This window comes from Vipera berus, assembly GCF_964194415.1.
Source record: "Vipera berus genome assembly, chromosome: 1".
NCBI classification, from domain to species: domain Eukaryota; kingdom Metazoa; phylum Chordata; class Lepidosauria; order Squamata; family Viperidae; genus Vipera; species Vipera berus.
Window position 1 is genome coordinate 312,862,880 of NC_138202.1, and position 20,536 is coordinate 312,883,415.

At 40.7% G+C, this 20,536-nt stretch overlaps 1 protein-coding gene across 2 annotated transcripts in view; it reads left to right on the forward strand.

The window, feature by feature from the left end:
- The window catches only part of INTS7 (integrator complex subunit 7), a 59,070-nt gene that overhangs the window by 11,109 nt on the left and 27,425 nt on the right, over positions 1-20,536 (forward strand). For both annotated transcript variants that reach the window (XM_081330135.1, XM_081330134.1), the window contains exons 6-13: positions 279-325; positions 3,895-4,094; positions 4,691-4,813; positions 7,266-7,383; positions 11,181-11,315; positions 12,834-12,931; positions 13,937-14,176; positions 20,049-20,186. In XM_081330135.1, the coding sequence (XP_081186261.1) occupies positions 279-325; positions 3,895-4,094; positions 4,691-4,813; positions 7,266-7,383; positions 11,181-11,315; positions 12,834-12,931; positions 13,937-14,176; positions 20,049-20,186 (1,099 nt within the window). The remainder of the gene's footprint in view (positions 1-278; positions 326-3,894; positions 4,095-4,690; positions 4,814-7,265; positions 7,384-11,180; positions 11,316-12,833; positions 12,932-13,936; positions 14,177-20,048; positions 20,187-20,536) is intronic.

Sequence of the window (20,536 nt, forward strand, 5' to 3'; positions counted from 1 at the left end):
AGAGAAGGAGATAGAATGAGTAATGTAATTAAGTAATTAACTAGTTTATTTTTTAAGGCTTAATGTTGGAAGCCTACATGCAAATCCTAGTTAATGCAACAATTTGGTATGGTTAACTTACCATTTTCTTTGGTGTTCTTGATGTATTCATTATTTTACATACAACTTTAATCTGATAATATCAGATCTAATATTATGCTTCAAAAGAAAACATCACACTGCCAGAGTTTTCCCGGTTTATTCTTATTTTGATTCATTATATTTTTCCTTCTTGACAGAGATTTTGCAGGAGGAATATGTAACAAAATCAGTGAAATGATTCAAGGTATGTGTCCTCTGGATTTTCTCCTTGCATATCTGTCCCTTTGAGAGAGTTTTTTTAAAAAGTGGTAATTCTGTTATTTAAAATTTTCAAATTTGAAGTAAAATTCTAGAAATGCTAGCTTAATCAAAGGTTGAGGATTTGCTGGGTAAACGTTTTGTCCATTTTAATCTTATATCTGCCTGGATGCAACAGAAAGTATTTCTGGGGTTGGTATTTCAAGGAAACATCTCGTTGTAGATATTGTGAGGATAGCTGTGTTAATCTACTCTATGGTAACAAAATCAGGAATATGATAGCACTGTTTCAGACTAAAAAATATTAAATATTAAATAAATTAATAAAATAATTTATTAATGAATAAAATGTTAATAAAATGTACTAGTTTGTAAAGATTCCTTATGATTAAAGGGAATCTGTGTTTTATTGCTAATGCTGTATAAAAAGACAAAACCTGAATCCTGATGGCTTTATGGACACATCCAGGTACAGTGAGGAAAAAAAATATTTGATCCCCTGCTGATTTTGTATGTTTGCCCACTGACAAAGAGATGATCAGTCTATAATTTTAATGGTAGGTTTATTTTAACAGTGAGAGACAGAATAACAACAAAAAAATCCAGAAAAATGCATTTCAAACGTTATAGATTGATTTGCATTTTAATGAGAGAAATAAGTATTTGACCCCTTTGCAAAACATGACTTAGTACTTGGTGGCAAAACCCTTGTTGGCAATCACAGAGGTCAGATGTTTCTTGTAGTTGGCTACCAGGTTTGCACACATCTCAGGAGGGATTTTGTCCCGCTCCTCTTTGCAGACCCTCTCCAAATCATTAAGATTTCAAGGCTGACGTTTGGCAGCTCGAACCTTCAGTTCCCTCCACAGATTTTCTATGGGATTAAGGTCTGGAGATTGGCTAGGCCAGTCCAGGACTTTAATGTGCTTCTTCTTTAGCCACTCCTTTGTTGCCTTGGCTGTGTGATTTGGGTCATTGCCATGCTGGAATACCCATCCATGACCCATTTTCAATGCCCTTGATGAGGGAAAGAGATTCTCACCCAAGATTTGACAGTACATGGCCCCGTCCATCCCCCTTAGCAGAAAAACACCCCCAAAACAATGTTTCTACCTCCACGTTTGACGGTGGGGATGATGTTCTTGGGGTCATAGACAGCATTCCTCCTCCAAATACAGCGAGTTGAGCTGATGCCAAAGAGCTCGATTTTGGTCTCATCTGACCACAACATTTTCACCCAGTTCTCTGAATCATTCAGATGTTCATTGGCAAACTTCAGACTGTCCTGTACGTGTGCTTTCTTGAGCAGGGGGACCTTGCGGGCGCTGCAGGATTTTGGTCCTTCACGGCATAGTGTGTTACCAATTGTTTTCTTGGTGACTGTGGTCCCAGCTGCCTTGAGATCATTGAAAAGATCCTCCCGTGTAGTTCTGGGCTGATTCCTCACCATTCTCATGATCATTGAAACTCCATGAGGTGAGATCTTGCATGGAGTCCCAGACCGAGGGAGATTGACAGTTAGTTTGTGTTTCTTCCATTTGCTAATAATCGCACCAGCTGTTGTCACCTTTGCACCAAGCTGCTTGGCGATAGTCTTGTAGCCCGTTCCAGCCTTGTGTAGGCCCACAATCTTGTCCCTGACATCGTTGGACAGCTCTTTGGTCTTGGCCATGGTGGAGAGTTTGGAATCTGATTGCTTGATGCTTCTGTGGACAGGTGTCTTTTATACAGGTAACAAGTTGAGATTAGGAGCATTCCTATATAAAAGACACCTGGGAGCCAGAAATCTTGCTGATTGATAGGGGACCAAATATTTATTTCACTCATTAAGATGCAGATCAATTTATATCTTTTTTGAAATATGTTTTTTCTGGATTTTTTTGTTATTCTGTCTCTCACTGTTACAATAAACCTACAATTAAAATTATAGACTGATCATTTCTTTCTCAGTGGGCAAACATACAAAATCAGCAGGGGATCAGATAATTTTTCCCCTCACTAGTTTTCTTGGCCATAATAGTAGTTTGGCATTGCTTTCTGGAAAGTCTTTGTAACTTTTCAGTGACCCACAGGTCAGCTTTGCTAGTCTTTTAAAATCAGCCAAAGTTGACAATAGTGAGGAAAAGTTTGATAATTCTTTAAACTATAAATATAAATTGCAGTGCTGCATGTGATCCTAAAGGTAAAGGTTCCCCTGCACATGCGTGCTAGTCGTTTCCGACTCTAGGGGCTGGTGCTCATCTCCGTTTCAAAGCCAAAGAGCCAGCGCTTGTCTGAGGACGTCTCCGTTGTCATGTGGCCAGCATGACTAGATGCCAAAGGCACCTAGTCATGTGATCGTAAAGGTAAAGGTTCCCCCGCAAACTGCCGACCTTCTGATCAACAAGCTCAGCGTCCTAACCCACTGAGCTTCACCTAAATCCTGCCAACTGGTAGATTCTAGTTAAACAACATATGAAAAAGTATCCTGTATTGTATCTTAATTAACATTGTGTTTATTGTCACTGAGCTAGCATTTATTGTTTATTGGAAAACATTTTTTTTAATATTTAGTAACTGGTGGCACCTCCTTTAAGCTGAGTGTCTCAACAAAATATTTCTTGTACCTGTTGCTGAATCCCACACAACAACTTGGAGTATTTTGTGTCAATAAGGATATTGTTGGTTATGGTGTCGTTGCTTACTGATAGTTCTGAAGGGCTCACAAACCTCATTACTTAGTTGGATATACAGCATAGTTGAAATCATTTTTAGAAGTATATTTGTTAATGCTTCAGAAGTTAATTTCATTACATAGAGAAAAAGGAAAATTCCAGTATGATTCAGATGCCACAAGTCATTTACAATGGAAATTAGCTCCCACATGCTCACTTTTCCTCCAGTATGCCTATGAGGAAGAAATTGTCTGTTTTTGATTGAGCAAACTTCATCTGAGCAAACAGGAATTCATTTTAAACTTCAAAGCATGGGTTATGAAGATGGCTTCTTTCAATAAATTACAGATAAAATTATCTGTTTCTACCACCACATGAGGGAGTAGTAAATTATGTGGATAGTATGTTTAGTTGAATGCTTGTGTCTTAACTTGCTTATCAGTAAAATAATTATTGGATAGTCTTACAGTGGGAATGTGGTAATTTCAGCTTGTATCTAAACACAAACACAGCCTGAGGGCATCCAAGGAGGAATGCTTTCTCATTTGAATTTCTTGGGATCATAGAAGATAAGAGTATTTTGTTTTAACCTTAACATATTTCTTTTTGAGTGGCTGGCTCTGCCTACTCATTTTAGACTAGGTGTTTATATTACTCATTATTACAAGCAGCAGTGTAGGCCATGTCCTTGAAGACCTATTGTTTCACCCCTACAGTCCTAATTTCAGTGGAGGCAGTGGGTTGAAAATTGAACTGCATAATCTTTGCCCTGTAGCTGCAATCCTGTAATATTAGCACTACCCATATCTTTAATGTTTTTGGCATGTTCTATAACATCTCTACGGGCACCATCTCCCAATTTGATTATGATTTATTCAGAAAGCTACTTTTCTTTAAACAGGTTTAGCCACTCCGGTAGACTTGAAACTGAAGCTGATCCCCATTCTGCAGCATATGCACCATGATGCCAGCCTGGCTTCCAGGGCACGTCAGCTGCTTCAACAACTGGTGACATCTTATCCATCTACTAAGATGGTCATTGTGACTTTGCATACATTTACCTTGCTTGCTGCCTCCTCTCTGGTCGATATCCCCAAGCAGGTAAATCCCATTATTATTTACTGATTTGCTTTTTCTTTTGAAAGCATATAGTGTTTAGATGCACACAAAAAGTGACATTCGTTTATCCTGGGTAAGTTGAAGAAATTGTATCTATCCTTCCTGACATATACTTTTATGGGCGGCATACAGAGGTACATCAGTACTTGACTGCTTTAAAACATGTCCCATTTTGTACTCAATGCATTTTGATGTGAAAATTTTGCTCTGGTATTTGTCATTCTTTTGGTACTTGATACGCAAACTAGAACTTTTCGGTATTGGCTGCCTTGTGACTCACTACCCTTTCCAGCTGAAACAAAGAGACATGTGTTAAGTCACATAGTTTGTTTGGTACTCATCATTTTTAGTACTCAATCCACCTCCTGGAACCAATTAACGACTACTGAGGTGCCATTGTATAATAAAACACTAAAAACCAAATAATTTAAGATTTTTTAAAAATAAAAAATGTAAAAAAACATTATTAAGTTACAATTAAGGGAGAGTTCCAAGATAGGGAGACTTGCTTGTACCTGCAATTATATTAAGAAATCCAATGAAATGAAATTTCATTTTAGAGTCTTTTTTTTTAACAGATAGAACTCTTACTGCAATACATGAAGAATGACCCAAGAGAGGCTGTAAAGAGGCTTTCTATCCAAGATTTAAAACTGCTTGCAAAAAAAACGCCACATACTTGGAGCAACGAGAATATTGAGGTACAGAAACAGCATCATGTTTTGTAATAGTATGTGGGAATGACCTTGGGAGACAGAGTAAAGAGATGCAGCCAAGGTCAGATCAAAGGCAGCTGAGCTTATTTCAAGAATGTGGGAGGGCAGGAGGCTAACAAGAGACCCTCCCTAATTTTGTGGCAATAAAGGGGAGGGCAGGGGGGAGAGAATTACTTGCAGATTTGCAAGTTTCTGTAATGTAGTTTTACAATAAAATAGAATTGGCTCATCTGATTATGTTTTTAATTTGGTCTATCTAGTAAGGCTGACATGCTTTGGAATTGACCATTAAAAGCTGCATTCCTAAGTCCTTGCATTGGGCAGGGAATGATTTGATTTATATATAAATAAATATGCATAGAATTGTGTCTATGAAGGCTTGTTTAATATAGCAAGTCAATATAAATCTTGAAACAACTGTGTGTTCTTTCATCACATAGTGTTTTGGTTTGCCCTGCTATACAAATATATTATAGATATATTATTTCTTTGCTCATGTTTGATGTAGGTCTTCTCTTAAAAAAAGTTTAATTTTTTTTATTTATGCTGATCCACAACGATTATTGTTGTCGAATTATTTTATGGTTTATTTTTAATCTTCCTTATAAGATACTTCTCAAGTGACCTTGTGTCCTTGATGTGGCACTTGAAAATTTCAAGTGCCTGAATAGACTAGGGATTCTGAGAAGGATTGTTTTTTATATATTTGCCACTAACTTCTACTTAAACTTCATGTGCAGGCTGAATACAGTTTCTGTAGTATATTTAAATACTGTGTTTGAAATTGAAATATAGAACATTTATTTATTCATATTTTGCTCCAAACTAAGGAAAAATATATAATGCAAACTTTCTCAATAAAGCACATTTATGTACTTCAAATTATGGATGACTAAATATATTACAATTGGTCTACTAAATAGACCTGGTTTTTTTTTAAAGTGTTGCCTAAGATTGTATTTCAACTAGGTTTCATAATCTTGTTCTTCTATAAATAAGCAACTGTAGCCAACAGATCTTAGAAGTAAAGTGCAGGATTTCCCAACATACATTACTGCCTTCCTTTTTTCTCCTTTAGAAGTCAGTTATTTAAAATAGTATTTCTCATTATTTATTCAGAGGAGATCCAAGGAGATTTCATTATTTCTGGAATCTGTTCCTTAGCCAGTATCATTTAGTTGTGGTTGTTTTTAAAAGAACTCTTTGCCAGTCCATTGTGTTAAGTTTCCGAATAGGAAAATTTTGTCAGGAAAGGATTACAAATTAGATTACAGTTTTTAAAGCAAGCCTGCCTAGAACAAAGCTGACAACTGATTTCTCGTGGCAATAAATAATGAAGAGGAACATAACGTTATCACTGTAGATCAGAATCAGTTTTATAAAAACCACATCCATCTGGTATCATCTTCATTTTGATCCTTTCAGTAACTCAGATATCTCAGTATTTGTGTCTTTTGGTCACTATATTGAAGGTTTATTAAGTATTTAATAGCCCTCTAGTAAAATATCTGTAATGTGGTTTGCTCATATAAAAGCAAAAGGAAGAGAAGATATAAAATAAGTGAAAACCTTGAAACTTCCCATGATATTTATTTTGGCTGCAGACATGAATGCTCCTGCAAAAATGAAAAATGTCACTTCATTTTTAATATGGGCCAGTGGGCTCATAGTAAAAAATGACAGTAAAGGTTATCTTAGCTTTTAAACCTAAAAAATTCTAATTGGGGTTTTTATACATTTTAATGTATAAAGTAACCCCCCTAATTATATATTTTAATGTATAAAGTATAAACCCCCTTAATTAGTTTTTTTAATGTTGTTTCTAAACCAAACATTTGCACTAAAGAAATTCAAATCTTCACCTAAAATATGCCAAAATGCAACAACCATCTCTCTGTGGCTTGTTTTTATCCTATGTAGTTTTTCATGTGTCTTGGTACAGTTTCATCTACAAGCTCTGTGCCTCTGCAGAGCTCACATTTGAAAATGGAAGGTTTTGCTGAAAACTCTGCCCTGTATGCCTGTTTCTTCAACCTGCTTCTCCTTGAACTCCAGATGTGATAGAATAAAGCTTGGAATAGGAATTGTAATCCAACACCACTGAACGAGATTAGGATGGAGAAGAACACTTTATGCCTAACAGAGAAACCCATGTTGTCTTGCTCTGTTCACTTTTACCTGCCATCACAATATAGCCTTGCATCCAGGGTAACTGTTATAAAACCCAATTATAATGTGGAGGAAGGGCTTTGATCACCCAGTTGTTGTATAACCTCAAAGTATTGTTTTAAGGTGGCCAATAAAACGTTTGTCAATAGAGGTACTTCACTGACTGAGCTATGAATTGTCAGATGGTAAATATGTGTATACAAATTGTCTGGGATTTGATGTAAAATTTGTTTTCTTTAAAACCATTTTTCTCTTGTCTGTCTTTTAGGCCCTATGTGAATGTGCTCTTCAAACTCCTTATGACAGCTTGAAATTAGGCATGCTATCTGTGCTTTCTACCCTGTCAGATACAATAGCCATCAAACAGTACTTCAGCATTGCTCCAGGTATGAATAAATTACATAAGCGTAATTCTGGGGTATGCTTCTTATTTATGTGTTTATTTATGGCATTAACATAAAAAAATACTGTTAGTGAGTAGTCCGTTTTTTTGAGAAGTCTTGAAATTGTCCAGTTTATTTTAATCATGCCGGAGTGTTTCAGCCATGATTGTGACTGGAATTTTCAACTGAGTTTCTGGTTCACTGTTTCTTATTAGAAATTGCCACAATCAACAAAGTTTAGAAAAAGGTCTGGGTGTACTGAAATGTCTTCTTTGGATAGATCAATTTCCTTGCATTTCCTGTATCTAATCAGACAGAATTTCACCAAACCCACATTCTTTACAAGCTGTTCCCCGTAGGTGGTTTATGAGAACAAACAAGCAGAATTAACATCCTACCCATTGCCAGGCTTAGAATTAAGACTTCCACATATTCCCATCACTTATACAGCCAATCCATAAGTAAGCCAAATCCATATTTTAATATTTCTCCAGTTATATTGTCCACACTTGCTCTATTAGCATTTTCCTACATTCTCAAAACACAATTTTCTTTTTATTTTATTTTTTCTTGAACATTAATAGTTATAGCATTATTTTTATTCTTCAAGGTTCAGTGTGGTCCCCAAACAAATCTTTGAAATACTTTTTCCAGCTTCATTTCCCCAATTCAGTCTCATGTCATTAATCTAGAGTAGGTTACCAGCGTTAGTTGTACCCATTTCACATGCCTTTGCTGCTAATACTCAGAGGTGTACCTGCCAATTTTATCAGTTTTTGAGTGGTATGCTCAAATGCAAGCAATGTCCACTTTTTGTCCAAATAACTTCATGCTGTCCCAACCAAGCTAGGACTTTTAATCTAGAGCAGGGCTTTTCTACCAGTGGTACGGGTACCACCTGTGGTACATCGGCACCTAGCAGGTGGTACGCGACCTTTCTAGAAAAGTAGTGGGGGAGGAGAATGAGCTGAACTGGTGGCAGCACTGCACAAGCCTGAGTGAGAGATGGCTGGAGCTGCAGGGCTGTCAGGGCTCAGTGGAAGCGCCAGGATCAGTGCTTCTCCGGGGCTGTCAGGGCTCAGTGGAAGCGCCAGGATCAGCGCCAGGCTCCAGCTGGAGCTCAGCGTTGATCCCGGCACTTCTGCTGAGCCCAGAAGAAGCGCCAATCTGCTGGAATGTTGGAGCATCTCCAGGGTCTTGTGATTTACATTCAGATGCTTGGCAACTGATTCATATTTATGACAGTCACAGTGTCCCAGGGTCATGTGAAATGACCAAAACCTGCTGCAACCACCCAGCAGATGGGGGAAATAAAAACCAAACACCTCCCCCACCCCACCCTCGCTGTCAGTCCTCAACAGAAATGCTCATAACAATGAAAACCTCGGACAGGAGGAAGAGCGCTGCTGGGCGAGCAGGCAGGTGTCTTGCTCGGCTGTGGCTTGGGAGGCATTTTTTTCAGTGCCATTGTAACTTTGAACAGTCACTAAGTGAACTGTTGTAAATCGAGGACTACCTGTACTTCATCACTTTGACCCTTTTTTTCTTTTTTGGGGGGGGTCATCAAGTTTTTGACACCTTGCTAGGCGACTGATGGTACTCGGATGTTGCCATATCCTAAAAGTGGTACAATGGGTGAAAAAGTTGAAAAGCCCTGATCTAGAGATTATCTTGCAAGTCACCATATTGTTATCTACCTTCCACCACTTAGGTTAGATTCAATATACTGACACACACAGGATGTGCATGTATCTGTATATTCTTACATATACATATATAAAACAGTATATATACAGCTATTGCATTACAGTAATGTTCAAGTATATCTCTGTGTAGAGCTCAAAGCTTAGATAGTTGATATATAGGATATGTCCAGAAAACTTGATGATGAATGACCAAGATATTGAAATAACTGTATTTCAATAATACAGTTACAGGCAGTCCTCGAATTACAAGTGTAATGGAACCTGTACATTCCACTCGTAACTCAAAAACTTGTAGAGTGAATCTCATACCTCGAACAAGATCACTCCCTTGCTCGTTAAAACGCATGGGGCTTGTTAAGCGAGGTATCTCAGGGTGGGGAAGGCCATGGGGGGCCTAGTGATGGAACAGGCCCCCAAGGCCTCCCCGACCCACTAAGAAATCTCATGTTTCCCCCTCCCTTCTTGTTGCGTTGGACTCACCTTGCAAAATCTGTCTCCTCTCTGCCACAGTTTCTTTCCCTTTGAGGGAGAGGAGAGTCGGCTTGGAAATGCTTTTTGCGCCGACAGTCGAAGCTCCTGGGTGCCGTAATATTGCGCAGGTTCGAACAAAAGTGCTCTGCAAAAGAGATCATGGCCCCCGGAAGCTTCCATTCTAAGGGGGGGGAAGTATTTGCTTCGTTTGCATGTCTATGGGGCAAAGCGGGGAATTGGAGTCGGCTGGGTGCAGGAACCAATGCTGTCTGCGGCCCGGGTGTGCTGCTCGCTCATGTGCTCCAGCTTTGGTTTGAGGGCAGGAACTAAGCCTTCAACTGAGTGAGGAGGCATCGCGGGACAAATCCCCTTGGACCTGCGTCCAAGCTGTTGGCTGTGGCTGCGGCAGCAACAACCACCTGAGTGGCTACGATCTCCCCTTCCCAGCCAGCCACCCACCCTGCCCGATCTACTCCTTGCCTGACCGGCCGGTGGCACAGATCTTGGCTGCTCTTCTGCTTATGCTCCTCCTCACTCGAGCGGCGGTGGCAGCTTCAGTTTCTCCACTCCGTCCAAAATGACGAAAGCAGAGGCACAGAGCAGGATTGGTCTCAAGAAAACATGGGTGTGCTGCTCGCTTGTGTGCGCCGGTCTTATTGAGAGCAATCCTGCTCTGCGCTTCCACTTCTTTCCACTCGGACAGAGCAGAGAAACTCAAGCAACTGCCACTCAAACACTTTTTTATCCAAACGCAGACCTGACAGAGATTGGAAGGTCCATGTACCTGCCAGTGGGGTGCTTCAGAAACAGAAAGGGACGCTCTGTATGACTGAGGTCTCCGTTTGGACAAAAAGTGTTTGAGTGCCCATGGGGCTATTCAAAACGCAGGGATTCGCTGCGTTTTGAAGCTCTGTGTGGCAGTCCTTTCCATTTCTGAAGCGCCCCACTGGCAGGCCTTTTCTCAAGCCCTTTCCTGGCGAAAACAAGCCTCCGCAGCGAGCGCGCCCCACTCTCGCTCCGTTTTCACCAAGAGAGGAGACAGATTTTGCAAGGTAAGTGAGTCCAGTGCGGCAGGAAGGAAGGGGGAAGCAGTTGTGAGGAGTTGCGGGGGAGGGGGGGAAATAGGGTGAATGTTGCAGAGCCTCTGTGGTCGCTCGTAAGGGTGAATGACTGCCGTGATGGTGCAATATGTGCTCGTAAACTCTAGGAGGTGCTGGTTATGTAACGTTGAACAAACTTTAAGTGAATGCTCGTAACTCGGGGATTATCTGTATTATTGTTGTCAATTAAAATTATCTTGAAGGGAAAGGTTTACTCACTTTGGATCTTCCCTCAAAATCCTCTATACAAACTGCCCGCAGCCTTTTGAAAATCCTCTTGCAGTTTTTGTTTTTTCTCATTCATCCCCTGCAAAACTGTGATTCATGCTGCTCTCACTTCTCTGTTGACAAGAGACTCTTTTATAGTTTGGATGTTTTTGTCTACTCATCCTTAGAGATTTGCCAATACTATTAACACAATTAACATCTTGGTTTTCCCTTTCCTTTGAAAACTGCAGAAAAAAAGCTTGTTTCATGTAATAAATGGTACCATGCTACTTAAAGATGACCCTTTCTTACCTAGGAACAAAATCTGCTCCAGCAAGGTCATCTGATCTGGTCAAGCTTGCCCAGGAGAGCTGTTACCATAATAATCAGAATATTGCAGCACACGGAGTACGTGTTCTGACAAATATAGCTGCTTCTTGTCAAGAAAAAGGTAATTCCAAAAGTTGTGGAAGGAGCAGGGTTTGCAGAACAGTTTATGACAGTTAGCGTAGCATATCATGTTCTCCTCTGAGAATGCAGTGTAAATGTTCCTAAGTTCCACTGTTTTCAATTGCTGCTGCTTCTTTGCTAATTTGATGGGGGGGGAACTAAACAAAAGCTTTCCAGTTCCTAACCAAATCTTATAGCCTTTTTCATAATGCCATTTTGGCTGGATGCCAAGCAATAAAACACAGACTAAAGTGTTTGTGTTTTGGTAGAAACACATGCCAATAAGTCTGATAAGATTAGAATATATTTGCTTTTGGAGTGATTTTGGTTATGTCGTGTTGCTGTGATAAGAGGTCTATACTCCAGGGCAAAGCCTTAATAGAAATAATTGTAAATGTAATTTTCCATAGTCCTGTGTATCATAGTGACTTGAGTGATTAGTAGCTAAAGAGTAAAGCATTATAATCTAGTCTAGAGAAAAGAAGGATTAAGGGTGACATGATAGCAGTATTCCAGTATTTGAGGGGCCGCCACAAAAGAAGAAAGGGTCAGCTTATTTTCCAAAGCACCAGAAGGCAAGACAAGAAACAATGGATAGAATCAGGGAAAGAAGCAACCTGGAATTAAGGAGAAACTTCCTAACAGTGAGGACAATTAACCAGTGGAACAACTTGCCTCCAGAAGTTGTAGGTGCTTCATCACTGGAGGTTTTTAAGAAAAAACTGGACAGCCACCTGTCTGAAATGGTATAGGGCAGGGGTAGGCAACTTCGGCTCTTTTATGACTCGTGGACTTCAACTTCCAGAATTCCTGAGTCAGCATAGAGTCATAAAAGAGCCGAGGTTGCCTACCCCTGGTATAGGGCAAGGGTATATGTGAAAGTCCTGGAGTGTCCTTAAGAAGTCATGGAGCCAAGATAATGTGTGGAGAAAGTTTTGACCTCAGTTATCAAGAACTTCTAATCTCTACAAGCTCTTGAGCAGGGAGGTGAAGAAAACTTCCTTGGTTTATGTTAGTAATTAATGTAGCATACAGGTCAACACTGTATACAAATCAGAAAATAAACTATGAGCACATAGCTTTTTTTAATACTTTGAACTGACTTGGTACAAAAAGAAGAATAGATTCTGAAAGTTAACACTGGCTACAAAGATAATATTGCCAAAAAAGAGTTTGTATTCTGACAGTGACATATGTTATCTTAGTGAAGTGAACAAAGATGATTAGGGGACTGGAGGCTAAAACATAAGAAGAACGATTGCAGGAACTGAATATGTCTAGTTCAGGGGTAGGCAACCTCGGCTCTTTTATGACTCATGGACTTCAACTCCCAGAATTCCTGAGTCAGCTATGCTGGCTCAGGAATTCTGGGAGTTGAAGTCCATGAGTCATAAAAGAGCCAAGGTTGCCTACCCGTGTTGTAGGGTCTCCTGCTTGACCAGTGGGTTGGACTAGAAGACTTCTAAGGTTCCTTCCAGCTCTATTCTGATTGATTGAAGATAATTTATCTCTCCCCTAGAACTTTTGCCATTGGAGCAAGATGCAGTCTTTGGCCTTGAATCTCTTCTTGTTCTTTGTAGCCAAGAGCCAGCTTCATCTCCCGAAGCAACTTTAAAGGTAAATTGTAGGGTTTTTTTTCATCTTGTCTCTCATGCTAATTGATGTAAAAGATTTTCCTGTATATTTGTTTAATTATTATTATCATTTATTACTTTAATTTTTATTTGTTTTTTTTAGATGTCTTTGTGATTTGTTACTACAATAGTTGGCATTTGGGGCTGTCCTGGATTACACAAAAGTGGTGAACAAGGAATGACACTATTGTTTGGAACAAAATTTAGTCATTGCATTTATTCCCAGTATGCTTCCAGATAAAAAAAAATCAGTTAATGCTTTTTGAGCCGTTTATATTAGAATGTGCTCTTTCTATTATACAGACTGACCCCTCATCAGGGTCTTTAAAGGAAATTCTTTTTCAGGTATTGTTAATGGGAATAGCATGTTTTGCAGAGCACAAGAGAGAACCTTGTTAACGATGTTGCTCTGGCTGGTGCCAATATTGATTTTATTTTGATGCCAAAGAAGTGTTCTGGCTCTTCTTCCAAATTTTGGAATCATGTAGTTTGACATCATGATTCTGTTTATATTGAACTGCAGAATAATGTCATTTTGAAATTGCCGTTCGAAGTTACAACGGCACTGAAAAAAAGTGACTTATGGTCATTTTTCACACTTAATGACCATTGCAGCATCCTCATGGTCACATGAACAACATTCGGATGCTTGGCAACTGATTCATATTTATAACCGTTGCAGTGTCCCAGGGTCATGTGATCACATTTTGCGAACTTCTGACAAGCAAAGTCAACGGGGGGGAGGGGAGCTAGATTCACTTAACAACTATGTTACCAACTTGACAGCTTTAGTGATTCACTTAACAACTGTGAAAAGAAAACTAAAATGGGGCAAAACTCACTTAACAAAAGTTTCGCTTAGCAGCATAAACTGGGGGCTCAATTGTAGTCATAAGTTGAGGAATACTTGCAGTAGATGGTGTCTTGTAAGAAAAAAAACACTAGGGTATCATGAAAGCTGAAAAAGGGCCATTTTGTTTCCATGCAGATCATGCTCACTTGTATGGTGAAGCTGGCGAAGAGTCGCCCCCATCTGAGCCAATCCATTGTGGAGTCCTTGTTGACACAGCTGCCTCGTGCTCAGGAGGCTGCTAGAATTCTCATATGCCATTGTTTGGCAGCCATTGCGATGCAGTTACCCGTCTTAGGAGATGGAATGCTGGGAGACCTAATGAATCTCTACAAAGTGATTGGATGTTCTGCTTCCAACAAGCAGCAAGAGCTTTTGGTAAGAGACTCTGATTCAGAATATTTCTTCTAGGTAACAGAGGAATCTGTTTGGATTCAGGCTGAATAAACATTTACTGAACATGCAGCAGAACTAGTTGCTATCTGACAATGTATGCAACACTTAAATCAGGGGTGGCAAATTCAACTCCCAGAATTCCCCAGCCAGAGTTGAAGTCCACGTGTCTTAAAAGTTGCCAAGATTGGACATCCCTGACTTAAATTGTTGTATTTATAAATAGAGTGAAAAGCATGACACCTTTATAAAATTGATGTCTTTGGCCACCTCTTTTCTATGACTAAATTGTTTTTAATTCTCCAGCTCTCCCAGGAGAAAATTGAAATGTTTGTTGATAAAACCCCCTAGAGATGCCACTAAGATTAGCCATTTACTTCAAAAGGACAAATTATTTCCAAACCTCTGATAGGCTTGAGGAGTCTAGTGCTTTTCAAATACAACTTCCGGAAGATCTGTTCAGGGAAAGTGAAGGATACAAGGAGTTTTACCTTAGGACTATCTGGAGAGTTATCAATCCTTACCAACTGAGTTGAGGGACCAACAGCAAAGAATTGCACTGGCCAGCTAGCTAGTTTTGTGCTGAACTTTCCAAAAATTATTCCACTTGGTCAGTAAACAAAACATTACAGAGTACTTAATGAAAGATATCACTGGATGTTTTGAAATTCCATAAAGTAAATAAGATGCCTAAAAAACAATATTATTTGCATAGTGACTACAGACTGGAGATTTTGTGAGGAAAGCAAACCAAATCAATCTAAGTCAAAAGGCCCTGCTTGAAGAGACCCATAATTTAAAAAGAAATACAGCATAAAAAAGAGAATAATGGGGGAAGGAGCAATGAATGGGGAGAAGGAACATTATCAGGCAAAGGCTGCCTATAGCTCCTGAGTCTTTTTTTTGATATGGTTCCTTTGACAGTAATTAGTGAAAACTGAAAGCATATTTCCCTTCATTTTAGAGGTGGGAAACAGCTGAAAACTATAATGCAATCCCTAGAAATAAATCACCATTGGGAAACAACTGAGATGTCCACACACCCCAGCCCTGCCAACATATGTCCATTGGAGTTGAGCAGCTAACAAATTCAAATGAATAAATGAATATGTGAAATAGCCCAATCCATTTTGCAGTATTCTATCCTCCCCAGATATCGAGTAGCCTCAGTCTTTGGAAGATTGCCTGTACCTGCAGTAGAGAGCAAAATGAAGCCCAAGAAGAGATAAACAGTGTAAAAAAAATCAGCCTGAGAAAGTGTAAGAGAAGAAAAATAATCTTGAGGATGTATTTGCAAATGAGAAAAGAAACAGTGTAATCCAAAAGATGGTTAAAATAAAACAATATGCAATGCATTTTAAAATGAAGGTAGCAAAGCAGTACCCATGTAGAAAATAAGAATTAAGTGAACTTTCTCATTGAGCCAACATTGGAAATATAAAAGCCCATTTCAATATAACTTTTTGTTAAAAAAAACAAACCGCAGTATGACTGTTCCCAAATCTTGTTCTGCCCAGTAGATGGCACTTATTTTACATGGTTGGCCTGGTTGGCCTTAGCAAATGCAGTGGAAAATGTGAGAACTTCACACTGTTGCTGACTCTTCCATCTCTTCTTAACATGCTCTGGAACCTGGCTTAAAAATATACATATATTTGTTAACAAATTCCTTTATAACTGATTTTCTTCCTTGAGTCCTGTATTTTTTGGAAACTTTTACCTTAGTGCTTAAAAATGAACGATCATAAATTTAATGCGCAGTGTGTGGGAAATGAACATAGGTTGCAAAGAGCATTACTGGATGAATGAATAACAACTGCTAAATGTGTTATATTACAAGTAGCCCTTGGTTTATGAACATTTGTTTAATAGTAGTTCAAAGTTGCAATGGCCTTAGAAAAAGTGACTTAAAATCTGTGATTGCACTTCTGACCATCACACAACCGTTGTGGTCACGTGATTGTAAGTTGAGTGCTTGGCAACCAGCTTGCATTTACAACCAACTACGCGTCCTGTGGTTGTGATGGGCAACTTTTTAATGAATTTCCGTCAAAAAACCTCCATTGGGGAAGCATTTTGTTAAGCAAACTGCCGTTGCTAACAGCCACCATAAAACTCCTCATAAAACTGAGTCCAACTCAATATATGATCATGGTGACCACAAATTCTGGTCCCAACTATGGTTGGACGTCAAGGACTACCTGTATATACAAAGCAGAGGGGTGACCGTTTCGAATAGTCAGCCCTATCCTGAGATCACAAGAGATTTTTTTAGTTAAAAAGTTGCCCTAATATTTGACAGCTGCAAAGCAAGGAAGTTTTATTCTATCATTATGGGGAAATAGTCCTATATCATTATAAGGAATTTAATTTTAATTTAATTTAATTTATTAATATATCTATACCGCCCTTCTCCCGAAGGACTCAGGGCGGTGTACAGGGCAAGAATAAAACACAGAGATTTACAAAAGATAAAAGATAATTAAATACATGCCCAATTAAAAATACAGTAATACATAATAAAAAAACCCCAATAAAAATAGTAAAAAACCCCACCAATCCCCCCTCAGGCCAGGCCGGCTTGCTCGAACAAGTATGTTTTCAGATCGCGGCGAAAGGAGCGAAGATCGGGCGCCGTCCGGAGCTCAACTGGTAACTGGTTCCATAGCTCCGGGGCGCCCACAGAGAAGGATCTCCCCCTGGGGGCCACCAGTCGACATTCTCTGACCGGTGGCACCCTGAGGAGGCCCTCTCTGTGGGAACGCACAGGGCGGAGGGGAGTAGACGCCGGCAGCAGGTGTTCCCTAAGGTACTCCGGACCCCTGCCATGAAGGGCTTTAAACACCATTACTAGCACTTTGAATCTCACCCGGAAGACAACTGGTAACCAATGCAGCTCACGGAGCAGAGGTGTGACATGGGAGTATCGGGAGACTCCCAACACAACTCTCGCGGCTGCATTCTGTACCAGTTGGAGCCTCCGGGTGGTCCTCAAGGGAAGCCCCATGTAGAGAGCGTTGCAGTAGTCTAGACGAGAGGTCACGAGCGCGTGAGTGACCGTGCATAAATCATCCCGGCTTAGATAGGGCCACAACTGGCGCACCAGGCGAACCTGGGCGAAAGCCCCCCTAGTCACAGCCACCATGTGATCTTCCAAGGTGAGCCGTGAATCTAGGAGGACTCCCAAGTTGTGAGCCCTATCCACGGGGGGTAATAATTCACCCCATAGAAAGAGATAGAATATCCGAATAGACCCGGGATGAAGGTATGCAAAGCCACTCGGTCTTGTCGGGGTTGAGTTGAAGTCTGTTCCTCCCCATCCAGACCCGAACCGCCTCCAGGCAACGGGACATCACGTTGAGGGCATCACTGGGGTGGTTTGGGGTCGAAAGAAAAAGCTGGGTATCATCAGCATACTGATGATACCCAACTCCAAAGCCACGAATGATCTCACCCAGCGGTTTCATGTAGATGTTGAACAGGAGAGGCGAGAGGACCGACCCCTGAGGAACTCCACAAACGAGAGACCTCGCGGTCGACCTCTGCCCTCCTGTCAACACCGACTGCGAACGTCCCTGGAGATAGGAGGAGAACCACTGTAAGACCATGCCTCCCACTCCCAATCCCCTGAGACGCCGCAGCAGGATACCATGGTCGATGGTATCGAAAGCCGCTGAGAGGTCTAATAGGACTAGAACAGAGGAATGACCCCTGTCCCGAGCCCTCCAGAGATCATTCACCAGCGCGACCAATGCCGTCTCCGTGCTGTGCCCGGGCCTGAAACCCGATTGGTACGGGTCTAGATAATCCGCTTCATCCAGGACCAAAGGGAGCTGATGCGCCACCACACTCTCAACAACCTTCGCAAGAAAGCGAAGGTTGGAGACCGGACGAAAGTTGTTCAATACAGCTGGGTCCAAGGCAGGCTTCTTGAGGAGAGGCCTCACCACCGCCTCTTTCAAGGCGGCAGGGAAGCTACCCTCACTCAAAGAAGCTGATATAACTGCTTGGAACCAGCTGCGTGTCCTCTCCCGGGCTGCATAAACCAGCCAGGAAGGGCACGGGTCCAATAAACATGTGGTGGAGCTCAGTCTCCCCATAATCCTGTCCACTTCCTCCGGAGGTGATATCGACAAGACCGCCCGTGTCCTGATCGCCAGACTCTGCCCAGTCAGAGTCCAGACCGGTCCGAATCCGAGCGATTTTGTCCGACAGATAATTGTTAAACTCCTCGGCACGACCCTGCAAGGGTTCCTCCCTCACCTCTTGATTAAGGAGGGAGCGAGTCACCCTAAACAGGGCGGCCGGGCGATTATCTGCGGACGCGATAAGGGTAGCGAAGTGATTAGACCTCGCCACCCTTATCGCAGCGAGATAAGACCTAATGTAGGTTCTTAGTCGCAATCGGTCGGATTCGGATCGGCTGGACCTCCAACCGCTCTCTAGGCCCTGTCTCCGACGCTTCATCTCCCGGAGCTCCGCGGAGAACCATGGAGCTCGACGGGATCTGCATCGGGTCAGGGGCCGCAAGGGTACAACTCGGTCAAGAGCCTCAATCTAATAATGATTAGAATCATTATGGAAAATGCTAATGTGTTTCTCAGTATGACAATTTTATTCAGACTTGGATTTGACCACACTTTGAAAATTATATAGGGCATTGTATTTCCAGAATGTAGAATGACAGACCCTGTACCATTCCAGACAAATGGCTCTCCAATCTCTTTGTAAAATCCTCCAGTGTGAGGAAAAACCTCACAACTTCTGGAGGCAAGCCATTCCAGTGATTGTTTTTACTGGCAGGATATCTCTCCTTGATTCTAGACTGGATCTCTCTTTGTTAAGTTTCCATCCATTATTTCCATCCATTAGCCCCTCTGGTGCTTTGGAGAATAGGTTGACTCCCACCTCTTTGTGACAGTCCTTCAAATATTGGAAGACCGCTATCATGTCATTCTTAGTCCTTCACTTCGTTAGAGTAGACATTCCCAGTACTTCAAAAAATATACATTAGACTAGAAAATCAGTGTAGATAAGAACAACCCAAATGATCAAGGGCATGAAACAGTTTCTCTACAAGAAACGGTTATAGTTCAGAATAAAAAAAAAAGAGGGTGACCCTCTTTAAATGATGTATAGAGAAAAATTCTGTTCGTATATTGCACTATTGTAGCATGGTTTATTAATTTTGGCTTAGTTTATGAATAGCCCAATATAGTGCATTCAGACATCATAATTTAGCCTGATTGTCAGCATGTTGGGCAGCAAGTTAATATTGTAAATATCCCTATCATTAAAGCTGTTTTCCCTTTCTCTGCTTTGTCCTCTCTTGTGCAGTGAACAAATGCTTTGGGCTCTCTTTCCTTTACACTAGCAAAATTGTGGTTTGCATATTTTACAGAAGTACTAATCGGTACGGAAGGAGAGTTTGATGCAGGTAGTCTTTGATTTACAGTCATTTGTTTAGCGATCATTCAAAATTATGACAGTACTGAAAGAAGTTTGTGCCTCCTGTTTATGACTGGCATCCTGGGGTCATGTGACCACCATTTGTGATCTTCCCAGCTGGCTTCCAACAAACAAAATCAATGGGGAAAGCCAAATTCTCTTAACAACCATGTGATTCATTTAATGATCACTGTGATTCCCTTAGCCACAGCAAAAAAAGGTGGTAAAATTGGGTGCAACTCACTTAACCACTACTTCAATTAACAATTGAAGTTCCGGTTCCAGTTGTTGTAAGTCAAGGATACCTGTAGTCAAATTGATGGTGCTCATTCAATTCAGCCTTCTGTCAAGACTTTGTGTGAATTAGTTTTTACTCAGCCTTTTGCTTTTGCTTTTTTTTTCTCATTAGGTTTCTCTTGCTACTGTGATATTCGTTGCCAGTCAGAAGACATTATCTTCTGAAGTGAAAGCTGTTATCAAACAACAGCTTGAAAATGATTCAAATGGATGGACAGCTTATAGGATAGCCAGGCAAGCTTCAAGAATGGTATGTGGTGCATAGTTACACATCAGATTTTTTTAATACACAAAACATTTTGTGTTTTTTCTTTTATATGCTTTATATAAATTTTGCTTTCAGAGGTAATCATATAGCAGAGGCAGATGTCCCACTTCTCATGTAAAATAGATGTATTTTTGCTGAACTTTAGTAACACTTAGACTTATATACTGTTTCACAGTGCTTTATAGCCCTTTCTAAGCTGTTTACAGAGTCAGCATATTGCCTCCAACAATCTGGACCCTGATTTTATCCACCTCGGAAGGATAGAAGGCTGAGTCAACCTTGAGCTGGCAGTCAGCAGAATTAGCCTGCAATACTGTATTCTAACCGCTGCA